Raw genomic sequence first — 19357 nt, forward strand, 5'->3', positions numbered from 1 at the left:
TACAAAAGAATACAAAGGAAGACCAAACAGCAACAGACTCTGAGGTCCTTTCTAGGGTGTTTGGGTAACTATTTTGCTCTAACTATTGGTGGGAGGGACAGGATAGCGCATAAGAAGGCTCCTCCCCACCCGCGCTCCCCCCCCCCCTTCCCTCTAGCCGAAGCTGGCCGGAAAAAGCAAATGATACAATGTTGTATAGAAAAAGACAACATGGAGTTTGAGAAGAAAGTAAGAAAGAGATGATGTCTACTTCAGACACATCTAGTCTACATACGGTCCTATCTTTATTAGTGTTATCTGATGAGGCGTTTCTTGATGGTGATGATGATGATGATGATGATAATGATGATGATGATGAGGAGGAGGAGGAGGAGGAGGGTGGAAGACGAAGTGATCCAAGAGAATAGCACGAGGAGTACGTGAAATGTGCCGCGACTTTAAATTCCACGCCAGTAATGCGGCAATATAAGGCTACACTTGCACGTAATGGCAAGTTTCTACTGTCTTCAGGAGGCAAGAGTGACAAAACACTGGACAGCACAAGGGGCAAGGTGAACAAAGAAACAGCCGAATACAGAAGGAAGGAGGAACATGTAGCGAGTTGGAAGCAGGGTAACAAGATCCAGTAGCCTTGATATTCCCCTGTGTGTTGAATGACGAGAAGTGATGACAGTGAGGGCATGAACAGGTAGGGACAGCTGATGGTCACGAGGAACAGCGAGTGTGATGATGACGCGTTGATACCAAAGGTGCCACCTACCTTGATAAAGAGCCGCCGGGGACAGCGCAAGGTTCTCGGAGAGGTCGTTGAAGCCGTAGAGGCCGAGGAGCCGACGCATGGTCAGCTCAGCGTATTCTTTCATGTCTGCTCCGTCGTTGCTGCCTCCTCCTCCTGCACCGCCACCTACTCCTCCACCTGCTCCTCCTGTTCCTGGTCCTCCTTCTCCAGGCATGCCTCCGCCTCCCTCCTCCTGCTGGCCGGGGGAGGTTGAGCGGGACAGTAGGGCATTGAGGCGGGGATGGGCACTGGGGCTGTTCCCGCTGCCGCCGCCTACGGTCACGCCCGCGCCGCCCGTCAAATCCACAGCCTCGTCTAGGCGGCGAGGCAGGAGAGAGCGCCGCACTGTAGGCGTCTCGGAGAGGTCGAGAGGCAGGTCAGAGGTGGTGGGATCGAAGTGGGAGTCAGAGGATGGGTGCTGGGCACGTGTTTCAGCATCACTCGTGCCGTCGTTGTCCTCGCTGTCCGTGTAAGCGTACACAATATTGCGCGGTTTGAAGTTCTTTCGCTTGTTGCGCCGCCCAGCCTCGGGCATGGGCATGGGCGCTGATGGGGAGCCCACAGGCATGTCACTCACAGTCTCAGGGTACGCGCGCGAGGATGAATCGTCGTCTATGTACATGGGAGCGTTCTCGGAATCGTCACAGTCCATGTGGTCGCCAGTGACGTCATCCTCATGGACTGCAGAGTCCGCGTCAGGGTTGGACTCTTCCTCGAGGGCGTGAGTCTGGCTGTCAGGGTTGAGTATGGCGATGTCCACCTCAGAAGTCTCCTCGGACGTCTCTTCCGGCTCGCAAGGAACGCCATCCTCGACCACGGCTACGTCCTGGTCTGTGTCCATCCTCGAGTCTCCCTCATCTTCGTCTTCGTCTTCGTCTGTTCGAACTCGATCTGGGAAAAAGATGATCATATATTACTGAGAGGTAGAAAGCTTTCTAGCAATGTATATATTCATGAAGATGAAGCGTTTTTTTTTTTTTTTTCGATATCCTTGTCACTGGCTCACCTGTGTGTTCGGTGTGGGCGTGGAGGGTGTGGTCGTGGGTGAAGGTGGTCGGGGTGGGTGTCTGAGGGCCCCCGAGCACCTCGCCCACGCTGGCCGCTACACTCACTACCTCCATTGCATTCTGGGGAAGAAGAAAAACCATGTTAATGATAAAAGCTCAGGCGCAAAAGCTATTCTCCTAAAATGTTTTCCCTGAATAGTATCACTTTATGTCTGCATTATCCGACACCGTGACTTCCCAGAGCCGCGAGTTTTGTTTCTTTTGGAGAATAATGCTAATTCAGACGTTGTATACGACCTAATACGTTAAATTATTAAATACCTTCAATAATTCGGTGATAGTGCAGCGTTTCGAAAAATTACAGAGTCGATTTAAACACTTCCCGGTAAAGTACACTTCATAATCTCAGTCTGGACAATAAAACAAAGTCGCTCGCCCACCAGAATCAGACAATGGCTGGGGTGTTGCGGCTTGAAATAAATACTCGGCCAATCAGTCATCATTACGGCGAAATTGCACAAATCGCGTTACAAAGAGTTTCACTGACGCTCAGCACGAAAAGTCCGCGGTGACGCTCACACGGAATACCAAACTTTCTCCTCGCGACTACTAGCATTTATATGAAAAAAAAGGGAGGATGAAAAGAATGTAGTCTGTCCGGTATGCACGACAAAATAAATCACAACAACATTTATATTTTGCGTGAAATATCGTCAGGTCCAGTCGAAAATTTTGCCCATTATCCGGGGCGGTCCTGATGGCGGCCATTTGTCATTACACTCGACACACAATTATGTCGTTCTTTCCCGCGCAATAAATCGTGCCGGCGCCGCGAACCCAAAGTCGTCCCCGCTACCGAAGGTCCCCGACACACACACACACACACACGCGCGGCACCCCTGTACACATGCATACATACACACAGTCATTTACACATGCACATGAATACACTCACATACATGCATATATTCATACACGCGCATTATGTAGACACACACACACACACACACACACACACACACACACACACACACACACACACACTCACACACACCCCAGTAAATCAACAAATACAAACACACTATGTAGGCAATTACTCAAACAAACACACAAATAAAATGCTAGAATAGAAAGCAGAAAAAGGGCGACAATAATTCACGTCCTAGTGACATTAACTTTGTGATTCCCGCCTGCCAAACTGAACCACCATTTAAGAGGAGGAACAAGAGAGGGATGTACTGCCTCTATCACCAGCACCACCACCACTATCGCCTCTACTACTACCACTACTACTACCACTACGACTACGACTACTACTACTGCTATTACTATTATGTGGAAGAATAAAAGTCTGCCAAAGTGATTTTCTTAATTGCCTTGAGATGAGCAAGGAAAATATACACATCCAGACACACTGATGACACACACACACACACACACACACACACACGCACACACTACAAGGTTACGTGGCGAGTGTGCCAGCTGTGTGTTGTGGAACCTTTCAATTGGGTTCTCATGTTGCACTGTTGTTGATATTCATGTTGTTGTTGTTGTTGTTGTTGTTATATCATTATTATTATTATTATTATTATTACTATTATTATTATTATTATTATTATTATTATTATTATTATTATTATTATTAGTAGTAGTAGTAGCAGTAGTAGTAGTGGTGGTGGTAATAGTAGCAGTAGTAGTAGTAGTAGAAGTAGCAGCAGCAGCAGTAGTAGTAGTAGTAGTAGTAGTAGTAGTAGTAGTAGTAGTAGTAGTATAAACAGTACCCGTATAGCGTACTATATGGCAAAAATATTAAAAGCGTTGCACACACACACACACACACACACACACACACACACACACACTCTGAAATATAAACTCAGCCTGGCGACAGATACAAATTCATGCTTGTAACAATTAATATTTTGTCACTAAAATACACATTCCGGCTTAATGACAATGTCGCAGCCAATAAACATATTAATGCATCATAATTAAGACCTTTTATACCTCACGACACCTGCACATAACTTCCCCGCGAGGACAAACATAATTAAAAATTCAATATTCCGTGTTAGTGGACGAAAAAAAGAAGAAAAAATAAAAGGAAACGAATGACGGTGACAGTATGACGGACTTGTTAAATTAAATAAAAAAAAAATATATATATATTGAAAAAAATAGCTTACGCAAACGATTCACAATTTTTATGTTCATTTCTGGAAGTCACATGCGTTCATAATAAATCCATGCATTGCTATTGTAAAGTGTGCGTCTAATTTATGTCTATAATGCTAATTGTATCCCTGTCTATCACTGTGTCCACGGTTACTGAATTTTCATGTCTCTTATCACACATCACTGGCTGGAGCATTTCACAATCTACCGTCACTGTGTCTTCAAGTAAAACTGCCCCTTTGCTTACTGTACAGGCCTTGCTAAACTTCACCGTATCTATGGCCGCTATATACTTACTTCCATACTTATCGTCAGTCTTTGTCAAATATCGCCGTATATCATGAACATCTAAATGCTTGGCTTTGCACTCAACATCATATTTCACTTCATTTTCTTGTTCCAGTGTGTGTGTGTGTGTGTGTGTGTGTTCGAGCGGTAGGTATTCCGTCATAGAGCACTGTAGTTTATGTATATCTAATTGCCTGCCTGTATTGGCCGTCCAGTTGCAGTACGTACACCTTGTTGCTGAATAATAACTCACGTCACCAATCACTGTAACATCCCACGCCTCGCTGTCGTTAAATACCAGGCGACTGTGTTTACGATATTTTACAGCACATAATGTTGCGTCTGAGCATGCGGTATCAGTATGCACAGTACTGTTCTGGCTTCATGCTGTTCCTAAATGTCTACTATTAGCGGTCACCATTTTTCACTTAATGTTCTTCGTAATCCCCACACTGATGATGACGATAATGACGTTTCTAGCCATCGGACATTCGTGTTCACCCTTATCCTTCAGTGGTGGCTGTTGCTTGCTGGGGACGAGGTAATAGTCACCGCGGGGGCCTGACTGCATGAGTGACGTGGAGGTTGTGGAAGCGAATTTCACAAGCCACGACTGTTTGTGAGGATAAAGTGGTGGTCTGCGTGTGCTCATCATCAGAGAGAGAGAGAGAGAGAGAGAGAGAGAGAGAGAGAGAGAGAGAGAGAGAGAGAGAGAGAGAGAGAGAGAGAGAGAGAGAGAGAGAGACTGACAGACGGACAGACAGGACTTAGGAAGAAAAATAAAATCGACCTTATTAATAACTCCAGTTCATATTAAGCAGATGTGAACGCTATTTCCCCTTGGAGGACTGACAAGCGGGTAAGTTATGTTGATACAGCTATTTATCATTGCAATTTTTTCCTATTAGTTATCATATATTATCTTATTTTTACCACACGAACTAATCCAACATTTACAAATTCTACTAATGGCATTATAAACCTTGATGACGTTAATGAGGGAACAAGACAAACAAACCTTGCAAATGATGACAAAAAAATTAAATCAAGGATGTACACAGAGAATAGACAAAACAGAATTTAAGGTAAGGAAGTCGGAACTCACCAGCAATAATAGTAATAATAATAATAAGAACGTAACCTAATCTATTCCTGGGAGAAGGATAAGTAGAAAAATAAGGGAGACAGTTAAGTGCAAGGGAGGGAAGGCTAGTCATTGTTAAGGAAGGAGGGAGAGAGAAAGAGAGAGAGAGAGAGATATGGAGTGTGTGTAGGTGTGTGAGCGATGGAGAGGGAGAGAAAAGAAGGAAGGGACCAAGTGGGGGAAAGGGAGGGATGGAGAGAATAGCAGAGTGGTGTGTTAGAGGGGAAGGGAAGGGAAGGGAGGGAAGGGGAAGGGAGGGGCAGGGAGGGGTGGTGAGGAGAATGAGAACCTCCAACAGAAGCTGGAAATATTAAGACACGTCGAGACATTTCCAGATTGACTGACACGCCACGATGGACTCTATACCATAAACAAGGCGACCAACAGGCCCTCGTCACGCTACGGGGTGCTGGTGGTGGTGGTGGTGGTGGTGGTGGCGGTGGTGAGATTTTATTCACTGTAGTTACTTTTCTCTTTTGTGTCTCCCTGTGTAGTGACATTAATTCAAGTGATGGTGTGTGTGTGTGTGTGTGTGTGTGTGTGTGTGTGTGTGTGTGTGTGTGTGTGTGTGTGTGTGTGTGTGTATGTATTGTTTGCTCTTAAGTAGTGCGCGGTGGTGAGTGATGATGAGTCGGGGATAATGGTGGTGGTTTTGATGATTATAAGTAGTGTAGTGGTGGTGGTGGAGGTGATGATAGTGAGTGGATAGTCTGAGGAGAGGATGGTGATGATGATGATAGCGAGGGTGATGGTGAAGGTAGTAATGGTGGTGACGGTGTGCTTGCCCGCATTGCCCCGCTGTGTGAGGGACAATAGCAGCGTCACGCAAGTCTGGGGTGTGACGCAAGGACAATACACCACCAGCACCACCGCCACCACCACCACCACCACTGCCACTACCACTACCACTGCCGCCATCACCATTACCATCATCACCACCACTACATGATCACCAATATCTTCACCACAAATACCATTATAAGTATTCTCTAACCATCATCACCAGCCTTACCACCATTACCACAATCTTAACAGTTATTCACCATAAGAAAAACACCACATAAACCACTAACAACCTTCATCACCACAACCACAACACCGCTCCCATTAACACTACATAACAACGACACCCTTCCAACTAACACCACCACCACCACCACCACCACAAAGTTTCCCTCCGCATCACCACCATTACCGCCGCTATCTACCAAAGGACCCAGCATCTAATGGCCCAAATTAGGCGATTAAAGGGAGGCTGACGAGAATGACGCTTGCTTTTTAGGAGGCGAAGGGGAGACGCCTCGATGACAGAAGAAGAAGAAGAAGAAGAAGAAGAAGAAGAAGAAAGATTAGTATAGGAACATTTTCTGAAGGGAGATTATTTTGTGGTAGAGACAAGCTTGGTTCAACTAGATTTACCTGTTCCCTGTTAATTTCACGACTCACGCGCTCGCTATCCAAATTCAATTACTTTAAGGTGTTCAGAAGTTTAATTAAGAGCTCATACTTTACCTGCACTAAGACTAAACCAGGTATTATTTCCCAAGAAGTGTTTTCAATGAGATGAGATGTGGCTAAGTAACAAGGAAAGAAAAAAAAAAGATGTTTACGACTCTCTCTCTCTTTCTCTCTCTCTCTCTCTTCTGGGTGTTTTATTCGTTTTTTAGTAAGGCTGGCAGTTCTGAGAGCGACATGCCTCATCGACAGGCAAAATATCTCGGAGGGTTGTGGGTGACAGTCTCCGGTCGTAAACTATTGAGCTGAGTAGCGATTAGGGAGTGAAATTATAAATAGCCCGAGTGTAGGGTGAGAAGCCGGCGTCCTCTCGATAACAGAGAGAGAGAGAGAGAGAGAGAGAGAGAGAGAGAGAGAGAGAGAGAGAGAGAGAGAGAGAGAGAGAGAGAGAGAGAGAGAGAGAGAGAGAGAGAGAGAGAGAGAGAGAGAGAGAGCGCAAAAAGTACAGGAAAAGTTGTTATTTGAGGAAAAAGACTACAACTAATCCCTATTATATCTGAACACAAGCGAAATCTCATCCTTACACTACTGAGACCAAAGCTCCTGCGAGTGGAAAGAAAGGATACCCATAAAAAGACTGAAAGGAAAACCATGAAATTGTAATTCGGAAAAAAAAACCTGGAACGAAGGAAATAAGAAACCTATTAATGTGGTCAGTGTCCGCGAATGATAATAATAGAAGGAGGAGGAGGAGGAGGAGGAGGAGGAGGAGGAGGAGGTGGAGGAGGAGGGAAAGGGTACGGAAAGGAAGTTAAAGGTTAATATTACTTGTGTAAACTAAAAAAACTAGGTAAGTAAATGGAATCAGAATGTTTGTTTGAAAAAAAAAAGTAAGTTGTTATTTTAAAGTACTTCTAACGAGAATGCCTTTGTTAACTTGTGCTTAAAATACCGTCAAAAAATAAAAATAAATACCAATGTTTGCATTCACTCACGGCACACTTTCGCCTTTTTCTATCAGTTTAGTAGTCACTGTAATTCAATGGCTTTCCTGAATTATCTCTTTCTTTTGTTATAAATACACGTGCTTCTTCTTCTTCTTCTTCTTTAACCGTATCTACTTTTCTTCATCCCTTCTCGACACTCTCATCTTTCTCTTCCATGCTTTCCCCCGTACCTGCTGAATATATTCGTCATCATTCCTTTAACTATCCACCGCCTTCCGTCCATGGTCCGTCCGTCCATCCCTCCCTCCCAACCAGCTTCACCTTCCACTCCCTGTCTTCATGCCTTCCTCGTCCCCTCGCCCATCACGTGACTCAAGCCAGCGCGGGGGAGCTGCTATGCTATCCACATGGCAATGAATTCTCTGTCCCTTATTAATCCAGTTATCAAATTATCAGCGATTACATAGTCAAATTATCAGCGATTACGCAGTCTCTGCCGCTCATGCTGTAATTAAATTCTCGTCTGACCATTCTTCGCGCTCCATTTTCCGTCGACGGAGCATCTCTCACGCTGCTAATGACGGGTTACGTAGGAGTAATGCTCGTAGGCTCTCCCTCGGCATCCCTCACCGTCAGGCCACTTGTGTATGTGTGTGTGTGTGTGTGTGTGTGTGTGTGTGTGGGTAGGTGTGGGTGTGTGTGGGTGTGTATGCGGTGATGGCCATGTGAGGTCAGGTGAAAACATTGCATTGTCTAGCTATAAGGTTAGACCTGTGTTATTTCCTTCGGTGTGTTTTGTGCGGGGCGGATGGGATGAGGGTTTAAATGCCCTTAGGAAAGTACTGATGATTCCAAGGCACACCCGCGTATCCCAAGTATTTCCTCTTCCTGTACACGCCACGGTTCCTGCCCCATCTACATTCTCGTCACCCAGGCAGGCCGCCCTAATGGCTGTCCTACCACTCCTCGGACAAGCTGCACCTTCATATGTAGAGTAGGTCTCGATCTCAAGTTGCCAGTAAATCTATCTTCAGTCTTAATATTGAGATCCATACAAATTCTTCTTTAACGTCTTCTATAAATTCCTCTCCCGCCTCGTGTGACATGTCTTCTCTTCCCTTGAGTTCAGTGCTGGAGTCTCCTGTGTGTGACGCTCCGCACACGTCCCCCCGTCACGCTTCCCACAGGCCGGCGCCTTTCACCTTCCCTCCCACCCTGCGGTAAGCCCTCCCATAACTCCCCGGTCATTCTGTCTCTCCCTCGCGACCATTTATCAGCCTCCAGAATGCCACTTACCACATTAATTACGCACAAACAATTTCCTTCCAGATGTAACTGACGAGACCCGCCTAACTCCCCTCCGTCATGACACCGGTGCTCAGTGTTCCGTTTGGCAGAGATAGAAATACACGCCACAATTAATTACCACAAAACACATCTAATTTTCTCCTCCTTCCCTGTAAAAGAAGAGGTGGAGGGGGGCGGCGGCGGTGACGAGCGTGTGAGCAACAAAGGTGGGAGTCCACCTGCGTGTCGTGAGCTGGCCAGGTATGAATGCGGTTTACCATTACACCTAAACGACCCATTGGTGGCGTGCATGCTAATTAAATAATGATCATACCATTTGCTAATACAAACTCGCTGCTATTCTGCCTCGTAGAAAATTAATTAATCAGGATATGCGCCCCCTATCCTGCTCCCTCTCTTTCCTTGTACACCACAAAAAAAAAAAGAACAGAAAAACTTCAAACTATAAAAATAATAATAATCCAGATTGTAATAACACGTAACAGGATTACAGGGACGGACCATTTCATCAAGGCCGCCCGGCGCTGCCCACCCCGGCCCTAACAACCTGCTAATCGCTCCGCAGGATTAAAAAAGCCGAGATTGGAGTACCGTGTGCAGGAGACTTAGGGTGGAATCGCCGCGCGCCGCCGCCCTCACCACCTTATTAATATCAGCCATTAAGATGAACAACAGCGGAGTGCGACGCGGAGCTGCAGCCAAGACACGTATATTTTCTGCTGAGGAAGACGTGGGGATGGGCGAAGGAGAGGGAAGGGAAGACACCACCGCCCGCTTTGTTAAGAGACTGATGGACGTGGAGGGAGGAGGGAAGGAGGAATTATTGCAATCATAGGAAAGAGAAATAGAGAATAGAGGCAGGTGGGCAGTTGGATTAATTAGGCAAATGTGAAGGCCGGTTTGCATGATCTGGACTGAAACAAAGCTTTAACTTAATTGCCTCGCGTGCGGAGGAGGCGAACCGTAAGTCTTGGGTCGGCGGAGGGTGGAGTGAGTGAGGGAGATAAAGAGGAGAAGGAAGAGAAAGAGGAGGAGGAGGAGGAGGAGGAGGAAGAAGAGGAGGAGGAGGAGGAGGAGGAGGGACACCTTTGGGACACAGCAAGGAGAGAGACAGCAGAGGGAGATTGTGCCTCAGACGAACATTGAACCAAGTTTGTGAGAAAAAAAATGTTTAAATAATATATAAAGGGGCAAGAGAGAGAGAGAGAGAGAGAGAGAGAGAGAGAGAGAGAGAGAGAGAGAGAGAGAGAGAGAGAGAGAGAGAGAGAGAGAGAGAGAGAGATGTGGAAGAGAGACAGGCCGACAAGCAGATACTTAAACAAGCCGATACACAGACACAGACACAGATAGTCAGCCATAGAGATAAACCCGTTAGTGGGAGTCTTATTACAAGCACAAAGCGGGAGATTATTCATTATTCAGGCACAGCCACTCATGTCCTCAAAACACACTTCTTACTTCTGCTGCTACTAAGTATATTATATGTGTTTGCCTGACCCCTCCTTAGCGGCGCCATCCACTTCTCGTGACTAACTCGTATTTTGAACTCTTCACTACACACACTGCCATATATATTTCCTAAATTGTACTGTTTATTTATTTATTTATTACCGCACGTTCTTTGCGTTTATATTTTGGCTTTTCTGCAGTTTATTATTATTTTTTGTAGAGTTTTGCTTGTTTTGACTCCGTTTATTTATTTATTTATTTTTTTTTGTCTTGGTTTTCTTGGTTAATACCGCTTGCTGTTGATTTGTCGCTTCCAACGAGTGTTCTAGTTTTGTCGGAATGTAAAACTGTAGTTCAAAAGTTTGTTTTTCTGGTTGTCTGATTATCTGTCTGTCTCTCTCTCTCTCTCTCTCTCTCTCTCTCTCTCTCTCTCTCTCTCTCTCTCGTCAAGCACACATCACTGCCTCCAGTTGATCACATTACATTAAATAACTAACGAATCTTGATCAACACAGAATCTAAGAAAAACAAACAATTTCCTTGTGATGATAAGATGTAAAACACACACACACACACACACACACACACACACACACACACACACACACACACACACACACACACACACACACGCACACACACACACGCACACACACACGCACGCACACGTAGTGACGGACGGACGGACAGATGAAATGAAAGGCAGGAAGGAAGACCAATACACTGAGACCGGAAGAACCAGTTACAGTATTGATTAAAAACTGTCAGTGATCCGTGCATGAATTGTTCGGTTTGTGAGGGACTGAAAGAAAACGTAAGTGATAACAATGGGAAGAAATTTCATCCTTTATTCATAAGCAAAACGGAATCATTGAGTGAAAAATGCATAAAAAAGATAAGTTTTTAGGAATTCATTAGATGCTGACGTCTTCAATAAGCTGACTAGGTTCTTAATACTTAGAAAAATAAACGTTATACCTAAAAGGGTTAAAGAGTGCACGCATTTCACGAACCAGTTAACCTTACCAACGCCTGTGCAATGATCTTGTTACCTTTGGCTTGTGTCTTCCCATCAACTATATATAAAGTACCTTTCTTAACCTCCAGTGCAAAATGAACACCTTAATATGCATGGCGATTCTACCTTACAAGATTCCCTTCGCTATGGTCTTATATACATCCCTTTATTTGTGCTCTCTTCCTAATACAAATGTACAGTAATAAAATACTTCTCCCTTATCCACTAATACGAAATCAATATCTTCCTCTGCGTATGTTAGTTTCCCCCTGAACATGAAATTTGTAAAGTGAAGACCGTCGAAACATTGGATAAGGTCAAAGGTCAAATATCGCTGCTTCATATTGCATTTCCCTACACCACTACTGACCCCTCGTTCATTTGCGTCATCCTCACTTTTATCTGAGCTTCTCGACGCGTATATCCTTCTTGCTACACCACCCATTTATCCTTAGACGCCTTTTATTCCCTTATATGTGGTTCCCTTCAGTAATACAATCTACATGTTGAGTTATGCAGAGGTCCTCAATGTGTATCCTCCGTGCTATAATCATGTTTACCTTCCTAACCCTTTACTCTCCTTTGCCTTTACCAATACATCGCTGCGACACGACATGGCAGGAAAAAATGCCCTTATCCCCATATCTTAATCCTAACTACCACCATACCCGTTAGCCGCATACATTTCCGCTACACGTGTATTTATCCTGCCACGCCTCTGCCCTCCCCCTTTCACGACGCAGCGACAGGAGTGAAACACTTTTATTGGGGACAAACGGGCGGCGTTTTAATAATGCGGGGCGTCATTATACCGCGGAGAGGAATTAGCGGGGCGCAGGAGTTTAGGAGAAGGCAGAACTCATTATACAATTACAATGATGAAGATAAAGAGTGCGCCGACGGAAAATCAATTAACAGGAACACAATGGAACGTCAGCCAAAAGAATGGAGAGGAGAGAGAGGGGGAAAAGGGGTTATATATTATTTGCTACGGCGAAAGGTTATATGTTAGAGAGAGAGAGAGAGAGAGAGAGAGAGAGAGAGAGAGAGAGGAGAGAGAGGAGAGAGAGAGAGAGAGAGAGAGAGAGAGAGAGAGAGAGAGAGAGAGAGAGAGCAGTGAGGGTGTTACTTTATCATTAAAAATGTTTGGGTTTCGCGAACTCTTAAGTGTGCATAAACAAAAAAAGACAAGGGCATTGCTTCAGTACGCAGTCCTGCACGGACGCATCCTAATGGCGGTGAGTGACTGCTGCCTTAAAACACGCAATTAAGTTCAAGAAAATAAGCATAATACATTCAGACACACATACAAAAAAAAAAAAAAGAAAAGAGAAACTAGTGTCACTAACTCCTAAAATTATTAATACAAAATCTCTCTCTCTCTCTCTCTCTCTCTCTCTCTCTCTCTCTCTCTCTCTCTCTCTCTCTCTCCATAAAACATGTAATGAGGCTGGCGGCGGGGAGGTGGTCTCAACACACACCACCACCACCATCGCCACCACATGGACGGCGCAGGGCGGAACCAAGAGACACCGCGTTAAATATTCGTGACTCCGCGTCCGCCACCGTAACATAAAACTTTCCGGGAAAAAACAAAGGGGAGGACAGGGACGGTGGAGGGAGAGGCACGGGAGGGAGGGGCGAGGGGTGACTGGTGCGCAGAGGGGGGGGCGAGTAAGGGGAGAAGTGAAGGAAGATAGGGAGAAGGAAGGGGAGGTGGCGGAGAAAGGGGAGAGAGTGAGGTAGGTAAAAATGAGTGAAAGGAAGGGAGGGGAAAGAGGAGGAGGAGGAGGAGGAGGAGGAGGAGGAGGAGGAGGAGGAGGAGGAGGAGGAGGAGGGTGTAAGTATTATGGAGGGGGATAGGGAATGGAGATAAGACGAGGAGGAAAGAGAGAGTGAGAATGAGGGGGTGTAAAAAGGGGGAATGGGGCGGGGAGTGATTTAGGGTGGATGAAAGAGCTGCTAATGAGATAATTCCCAAACCTGAAGGATGAATGAAGTAGGAGAAATTGAGGAACGCAAACAGATACATCAAAGCGATTTCAGCATGACACGCCGCGCCGTCTGTGTGTCTGTCTGTCTGTCTGTTGGTCGGTCAGCCTCCTGTGTGAGAGTATAGCACTCGCCGGCACAACTCACCGAAAAAAGGACGCGAGCTAAGGGTTACCAGGTCCCTACAAACACATAGGAACATCGTCTCTACGCATTCCAGGGCTATTGTCATTTTCCGCCTACCGTGGATTATACCTGGAGAGGACGAGGTGAGGTAGGAGTTTAAGTCTCGAGTAAACACAGAATGTACTTAAGAATATTACAGCGGTCACTACTCCCGATAATATCATAGGGTATCTGCTCCCACTTCCCAAAAATAATATTAATGAGGGAGTCAGTTCTTCATACTGGTAGGTCCATATTTCCTTCTTCCTTGTGGCTGGAAGTGGCACGGCGGCAAAATGAAATTAGTCTTTATTGCAACCTGTTAATTTAATTATGGATGAGAGAGGAAGCGCAGAGAACAGCCTTCAGTCACGATAATATGAGAGAGAGAGAGAGAGAGAGAGAGAGAGAGAGAGAGAGAGAGAGAGAGAGAGAGAGAGAGAGAGAGAGAGAGAAATCACCTCAAGGAAGGCTCATGACGCACCGAACCTAACCCATGCATCAGTAACTCTAAGCTTGTGTGGTAGTCATCAAAACAGCAGCATTACATTGACGTTGCATCACCATCGCTCACATTTTGCCACCATTTTACGTGACCCACAAGTTAGTGTTGGTATTGCATATAGATTTTGCAATCGAATGAATTTTTGATGCGGCGTATTGCACATTTACAGACCGCAGGAGTGACGGGGAGAAAGTTTAAGGGATAAATTATTTGTGAGTTGAGGACCTGGTCAACCCCGAACCCTTGACTTGCCTTCCCTTGCCCGCCCCCGCCCGTCTCGATCCCCGCCCCACGTCTACAGAATATACAACACATTATTCAATAGACCTTTATTCCACGCCCGCCCCACGCCATCGCATACCCCTGCCGTGCCCGCGCCACAGCATTAGGGAAGGATGCCTGCCTGTCTTACCGATAACCCAAAATCCGGATGAAGGCTAGCTAACTCAACACAGGACGCCGTGTGCTACACAGGTGAGGGCTGCGCGGCGGTGCTCCATTGTGGTTGCCTCGGCGGTGGTCGGCTGTGGTCGCGGTGTGGCGGCCCTCTCGACCAAACACCGGTGTTGAATTATGTAAACACATCGCATGGTGTTTTGTGATAGAAAAACACATCGTCCTCTTTAATGTTTGGTAAGAAAGTATGCGCGTGAAAATAAAACAATAAATTGTACAGCTAGGAATCCCATAACACTCCATTGCTACAAAAGAAACAGAATAATTCTCCGAACATTGAGCTCCGTCCTTTGTTGACTAATGGTAATTTTGCATGTCAGGTACGTATGAAAATTAACTGCACTCTGGGTGTTAAATTTTCATATTTGAAAGAATGTTCAATTCTAATGAGCGAAGACTTTTAGTATTTTCCGAGAAAACACACTGACACATGCATTACTGCTACTATTACCATTATTATAATTATTACTATCGTTTCTGTTCTTACTAGGTATTATTATTATTATTATTATTATTATTATTATTATTATTATTATTATTATTATTATTATATTATTATTATTATTATTATTATTACTATTATTATTATCATTCTTACTACTGTTATTATCATTCTTATTAGCATCATGAACAACCGCCACACCATCATCAGTCATCATCACCATCATTATTATTACCATCATTAAAATTACTATCAGCACTATCATTATCATTTTTACAGCCACCATCACCATTAGTAACACTGTAGTTCCGTTGCAGTAACCCACTGTCTAATGAGCCGTAATGTTTCCTTCATGCATTACAAATCCTGACGAGGGAAGCAAACGATAAGGTGCAGCGTATCGTATCCCGGCAGCGCCAACAGCCAACGGCAACAACCCTGAATGGCCAGACACACCGCGCCAGCTTGATGGTGCAGTTTGTATACCAATACCCTGTTGCTTCCTTGTGACTGTTACGCTCTTGTTATTCCGCGTGGGTATGATGCGACGGTGAAAACTTAGTATTAGGTGACGGTGAGGGAGGGCACAGTGGCAGGGAAGGATGATGGAAGCAATGCAATGGCACGCTACTGGGTTATGTTGCAAGAGATTCCTCAGGTCTCTGTGGTCTTTGGTCCGGGTGAGAGCGGAGGCGTCAAGGGCGTGCAAAGGTGTCACCTGTACCACTTGGTTAGTGCATCACGAATCAAGGGAGGTCTGACGCCCTCCCTGCTAACCTCCCTGACTTGTTTGGGCGACGAGGAAGCGACGTAGAATGTATAAAGGCGATGGTGTATAGGGCGCGAGGTGGTGATGTGGCCTTTACCCCGAGACGGCAAGGCTGCTGACGGGGATGTGCTTGAGACGCAAAGTCAACACCACTGATCGAGTTGATGAAGGAAAAGAGTTTCATGGGAATCACTTGAAGAGAACACAACAAGCTAATAAGTAATGACGTGTGTGTGTGTGTGTGTGTGTGTGTGTGTGTGTGTGTGTGTGTGTGTGCGGCTACACGTCAGCACACGCGCACCTGGAAAGTCTTAGTTCAGGCTTCAACTAGCGCTCAATGTAACACAAAGTGAACACGCCGCATCAGGTTTGAAAAGCCGCGTCAGCCTCTCCACCTCGAGTCGCTGAGCTCAGTGTTTGCGTCTGCGACATGTCCTGGGAAATAGAGGGGGGAGGGGGAGGAGGAGAAGGAGGAGGAGGAGGAGGAGGAGGAGGAGGAGGAGGAGAGAGCCAGGAAGGTGCTGGGATGCTCACTATTTCGCAGTAATACACCCTGACACCACTATTACTAAACCCACATAATACTACACACACACACACACACACACACACTACCACTACTAACTATTCAACAGGAAACCCAACACGTCTGCAAAGTTCCCAGTACAGAACCTCTCCCTACGTCCTTATCTCCTCTCAATACCATTACCACCACGACCTTCAGAAGCGATCACCTGCACATGAGGAAATTTAGGGCCTCGGGAGCCTGACCTGCAGCTGACGGAGTGCGTGCTGAGAGGACACACGCCGCTCCCATGCCACCCAGATGTGAAGCACTGCAGCCACGCCAACGGGACGTAACACATTGAACAAGATAGCATTTCCCTGTAGAGAGAGAGAGAGAGAGAGAGAGAGAGAGAGAGAGAGAGAGAGAGAGAGAGAGAGAGAGAGAGAGAGAGAGAGAGAGAGATTAATGATACAGGTAAGTAAAGGGGGAGAGGAAGGAAAATGAGAGGATGGTGAGGAGAGTGGGGGATGAGGGAGATAAATGAATGGTGAAGGAGTGCAAGTGAGAGAGAGAGAGAGAGAGAGAGAGAGAGAGAGAGAGAGAGAGAGAGAGAGAGAGAGAGAGAGAGAGAGAAAGGAAGGAAGTGACGGACGACTACGGGGATGGAAAGCACTAGAGCAGGAAGAAGGTGGTGAGAGAGAGAGAGAGAGAGAGAGAGAGAGAGAGAGAGAGAGAGAGAGAGAGAGAGAGAGAGAGAGAGAGAGAGAGAGAGAGAGAGAGAGAGAGAGAGAGAGAGGGAGCAACAAAAATAAGAAAGGACGCACAAGACAAACCACAACTGCCAAAAAATAAAAATGAATAAACAAATAAACACCAATATCAACACGGAAGCGAAGAAAGAACAACAACAACAAGTACAAGAATAAGTAGAATGAGAAGTAAAGTAAAAAGAAGAAGAAGAAAAGAAAAGAAACACGCATCACGGACATTACACAAGGACAACAACTAGACCAGCAAAAATATACACGTACTCGTACATCCCAAGGCGAGGCGAGAATCATCGAAAATAAGTCGTAAAAATCCCACACTTCAGTCCTATTTACTCATGACGGTTCCTCTCCTTCAGGGACCGAGTTTATAAACAACATAAGTACAGGCGAACTCAAGAGAGAGAGAGAGAGAGAGAGAGAGAGAGAGAGAGAGAGAGAGAGAGAGAGAGAGAGACCCTCAAATAATTAACAGCAATCACAATATCCGGAGAAGGGCGACGCTCCTCTTCCCGTCTGTCGTGAGCAGAGGAAGGGGAAGGAAGGGGAGGGAGAGCGAGAGGGAAGGGAGGTGGGCGAGGGTAGGGAAGGGAAGATGGTGGGTGGTGTAGGAAGGGGAGATAAAGGAGGGAGAGGGAGAGGGAGAGAAGGGGATGAAGTGGATGTGAAGGAGAGATGAAGGGAAGGGTGAGGTATGGAAAAAATAAATAAATAAATGAATAAAAATCAAAAGATGTAAGGAAATAAATTTTGTAATAGTTAAAAATGACAGAGAGAGAGAGAGAGAGAGAGAGAGAGAGAGAGAGAGAGAGAGAGAGAGAGAGAGAGAGAGAGAGAGAGAGAGATGAGAGGGGGAGGGGATGAAGAGGAGGGCGTCAGCAATAATGACAAGAAAAGAAGAGGGGAAAGAAGAAGAAGAGGAAAAAAAAAAGAAAGCAAGAGAGAAGCAAGACGCAAAATGAAACAGAAAAAAAGACGAAGCATCATGATAATAATAATAATAATAATAATAATAATAATAATAATAATAATAATAATAATAATAATAATAATAATTAATAAAACTAATAATAAAATAAAGAATTGTTAGTGCATGAGACTCACAGAAAACGGGAAGAATTCTTTGAAATCAACAACAAAAATTATATATGAAGAAAACAAAAAAAAGACAAAAAAAAAGAAGTTAAAACAGAAACAGGGAAGCAACAGAGGCAATGAGAGAGAGAGAGAGAGAGAGAGAGAGAGAGAGAGAGAGAGAGAGAGAGAGAGAGAGAGAGAGAGAGAGAGAGAGAGAGAGAGAGAGAGCAAAATCACAAGGGCTAGAGAAAAAAAAATAAAAAGAGAGAAAAAGAAAGAGAGAAAAGCCGGGGCAGTGTGTGGCGGTGGTAGTGGTGGTGGTAGTGGTGGTGGTGGTAGCGATGGGGAGCGGTAGGGGGGACAGTGACGGGGATACAGAGGGAGGGAAGGGAAGGGTTAGGGACAGCTGCCCCGGAAGCTAGTCCTCGGGGTAGCTACGGCCACACAGCGACACTCTGCCTCGAGTTACCGTGGACACCCGCTCTCCAGCCTGGGTTCCCGCCCCCCAAGCCTCCATGCCCATCCACCCTCCCTTATCCCAGCTTCACCTCCCCCCGGCGCCCCTCATCACCCCCACCCTCTCAACCCTTCCTCCCTTACCAGTGGCTTCTCTCTCTCTCTCTCTCTCTCTCTCTCTCTCTCTCTCTCTCTCTCTCTCATTCTTTCCCTCTCTGTTCCCTCTTCCTGGTCTCTCTCTGTTCCAGCCAAAGCGGAGAGAGAGAGAGAGAGAGAGAGAGAGAGAGAGAGAGAGAGAGAGAGAGAGAGAGAGAGAGAGAGAGAGAGAGAGAGAGAGAGAGAGAGAGAGAAACAGATAGACAAAGAAAAACAAAGACAGACAGACAGACAAGGGCCATACAAAACGTTAGGAATAATGAACGTAATGATGTAGAAGGAAAATAAAAAAAAATATATATATAAGCAAAAAGACAAAAACATACAGACACAATAGTTGAGACGCCTTGTACATAAAAAGACAAAGAAAACTGAAAGAGACGCGAGGCCACAAACAAAAGGAGGAAGGTGGCGGGCCAAACAAACGACAAGAAGCGTATGCAAAAATACTGGATGACAGAAAATAGCCAGAAAAAAGTGGTAAGGCGAGGC

At 45.5% G+C, this 19357-nt stretch overlaps 1 protein-coding gene across 1 annotated transcript in view; it reads right to left on the reverse strand.

Moving 5' to 3' along the window:
- Positions 1 to 305: 305 nt before the first annotated feature.
- The window catches only part of LOC135113991 (location of vulva defective 1-like), a 55866-nt gene continuing 36814 nt past the window's right edge, over positions 306 to 19357 (reverse strand). The window contains exons 2-3 of the mRNA XM_064029574.1: positions 1785 to 1905; positions 306 to 1669 (exon numbers count right to left, since the gene is read on the reverse strand). Of these exons, the coding sequence (XP_063885644.1) occupies positions 507 to 1669; positions 1785 to 1899 (1278 nt within the window). The 5' untranslated portion in view covers positions 1900 to 1905 and the 3' untranslated portion in view covers positions 306 to 506. The remainder of the gene's footprint in view (positions 1670 to 1784; positions 1906 to 19357) is intronic.

The sequence above is a fragment of the Scylla paramamosain genome, chromosome 27 (genome assembly GCF_035594125.1).
Source record: "Scylla paramamosain isolate STU-SP2022 chromosome 27, ASM3559412v1, whole genome shotgun sequence".
NCBI classification, from domain to species: Eukaryota; Metazoa; Arthropoda; class Malacostraca; order Decapoda; family Portunidae; genus Scylla; species Scylla paramamosain.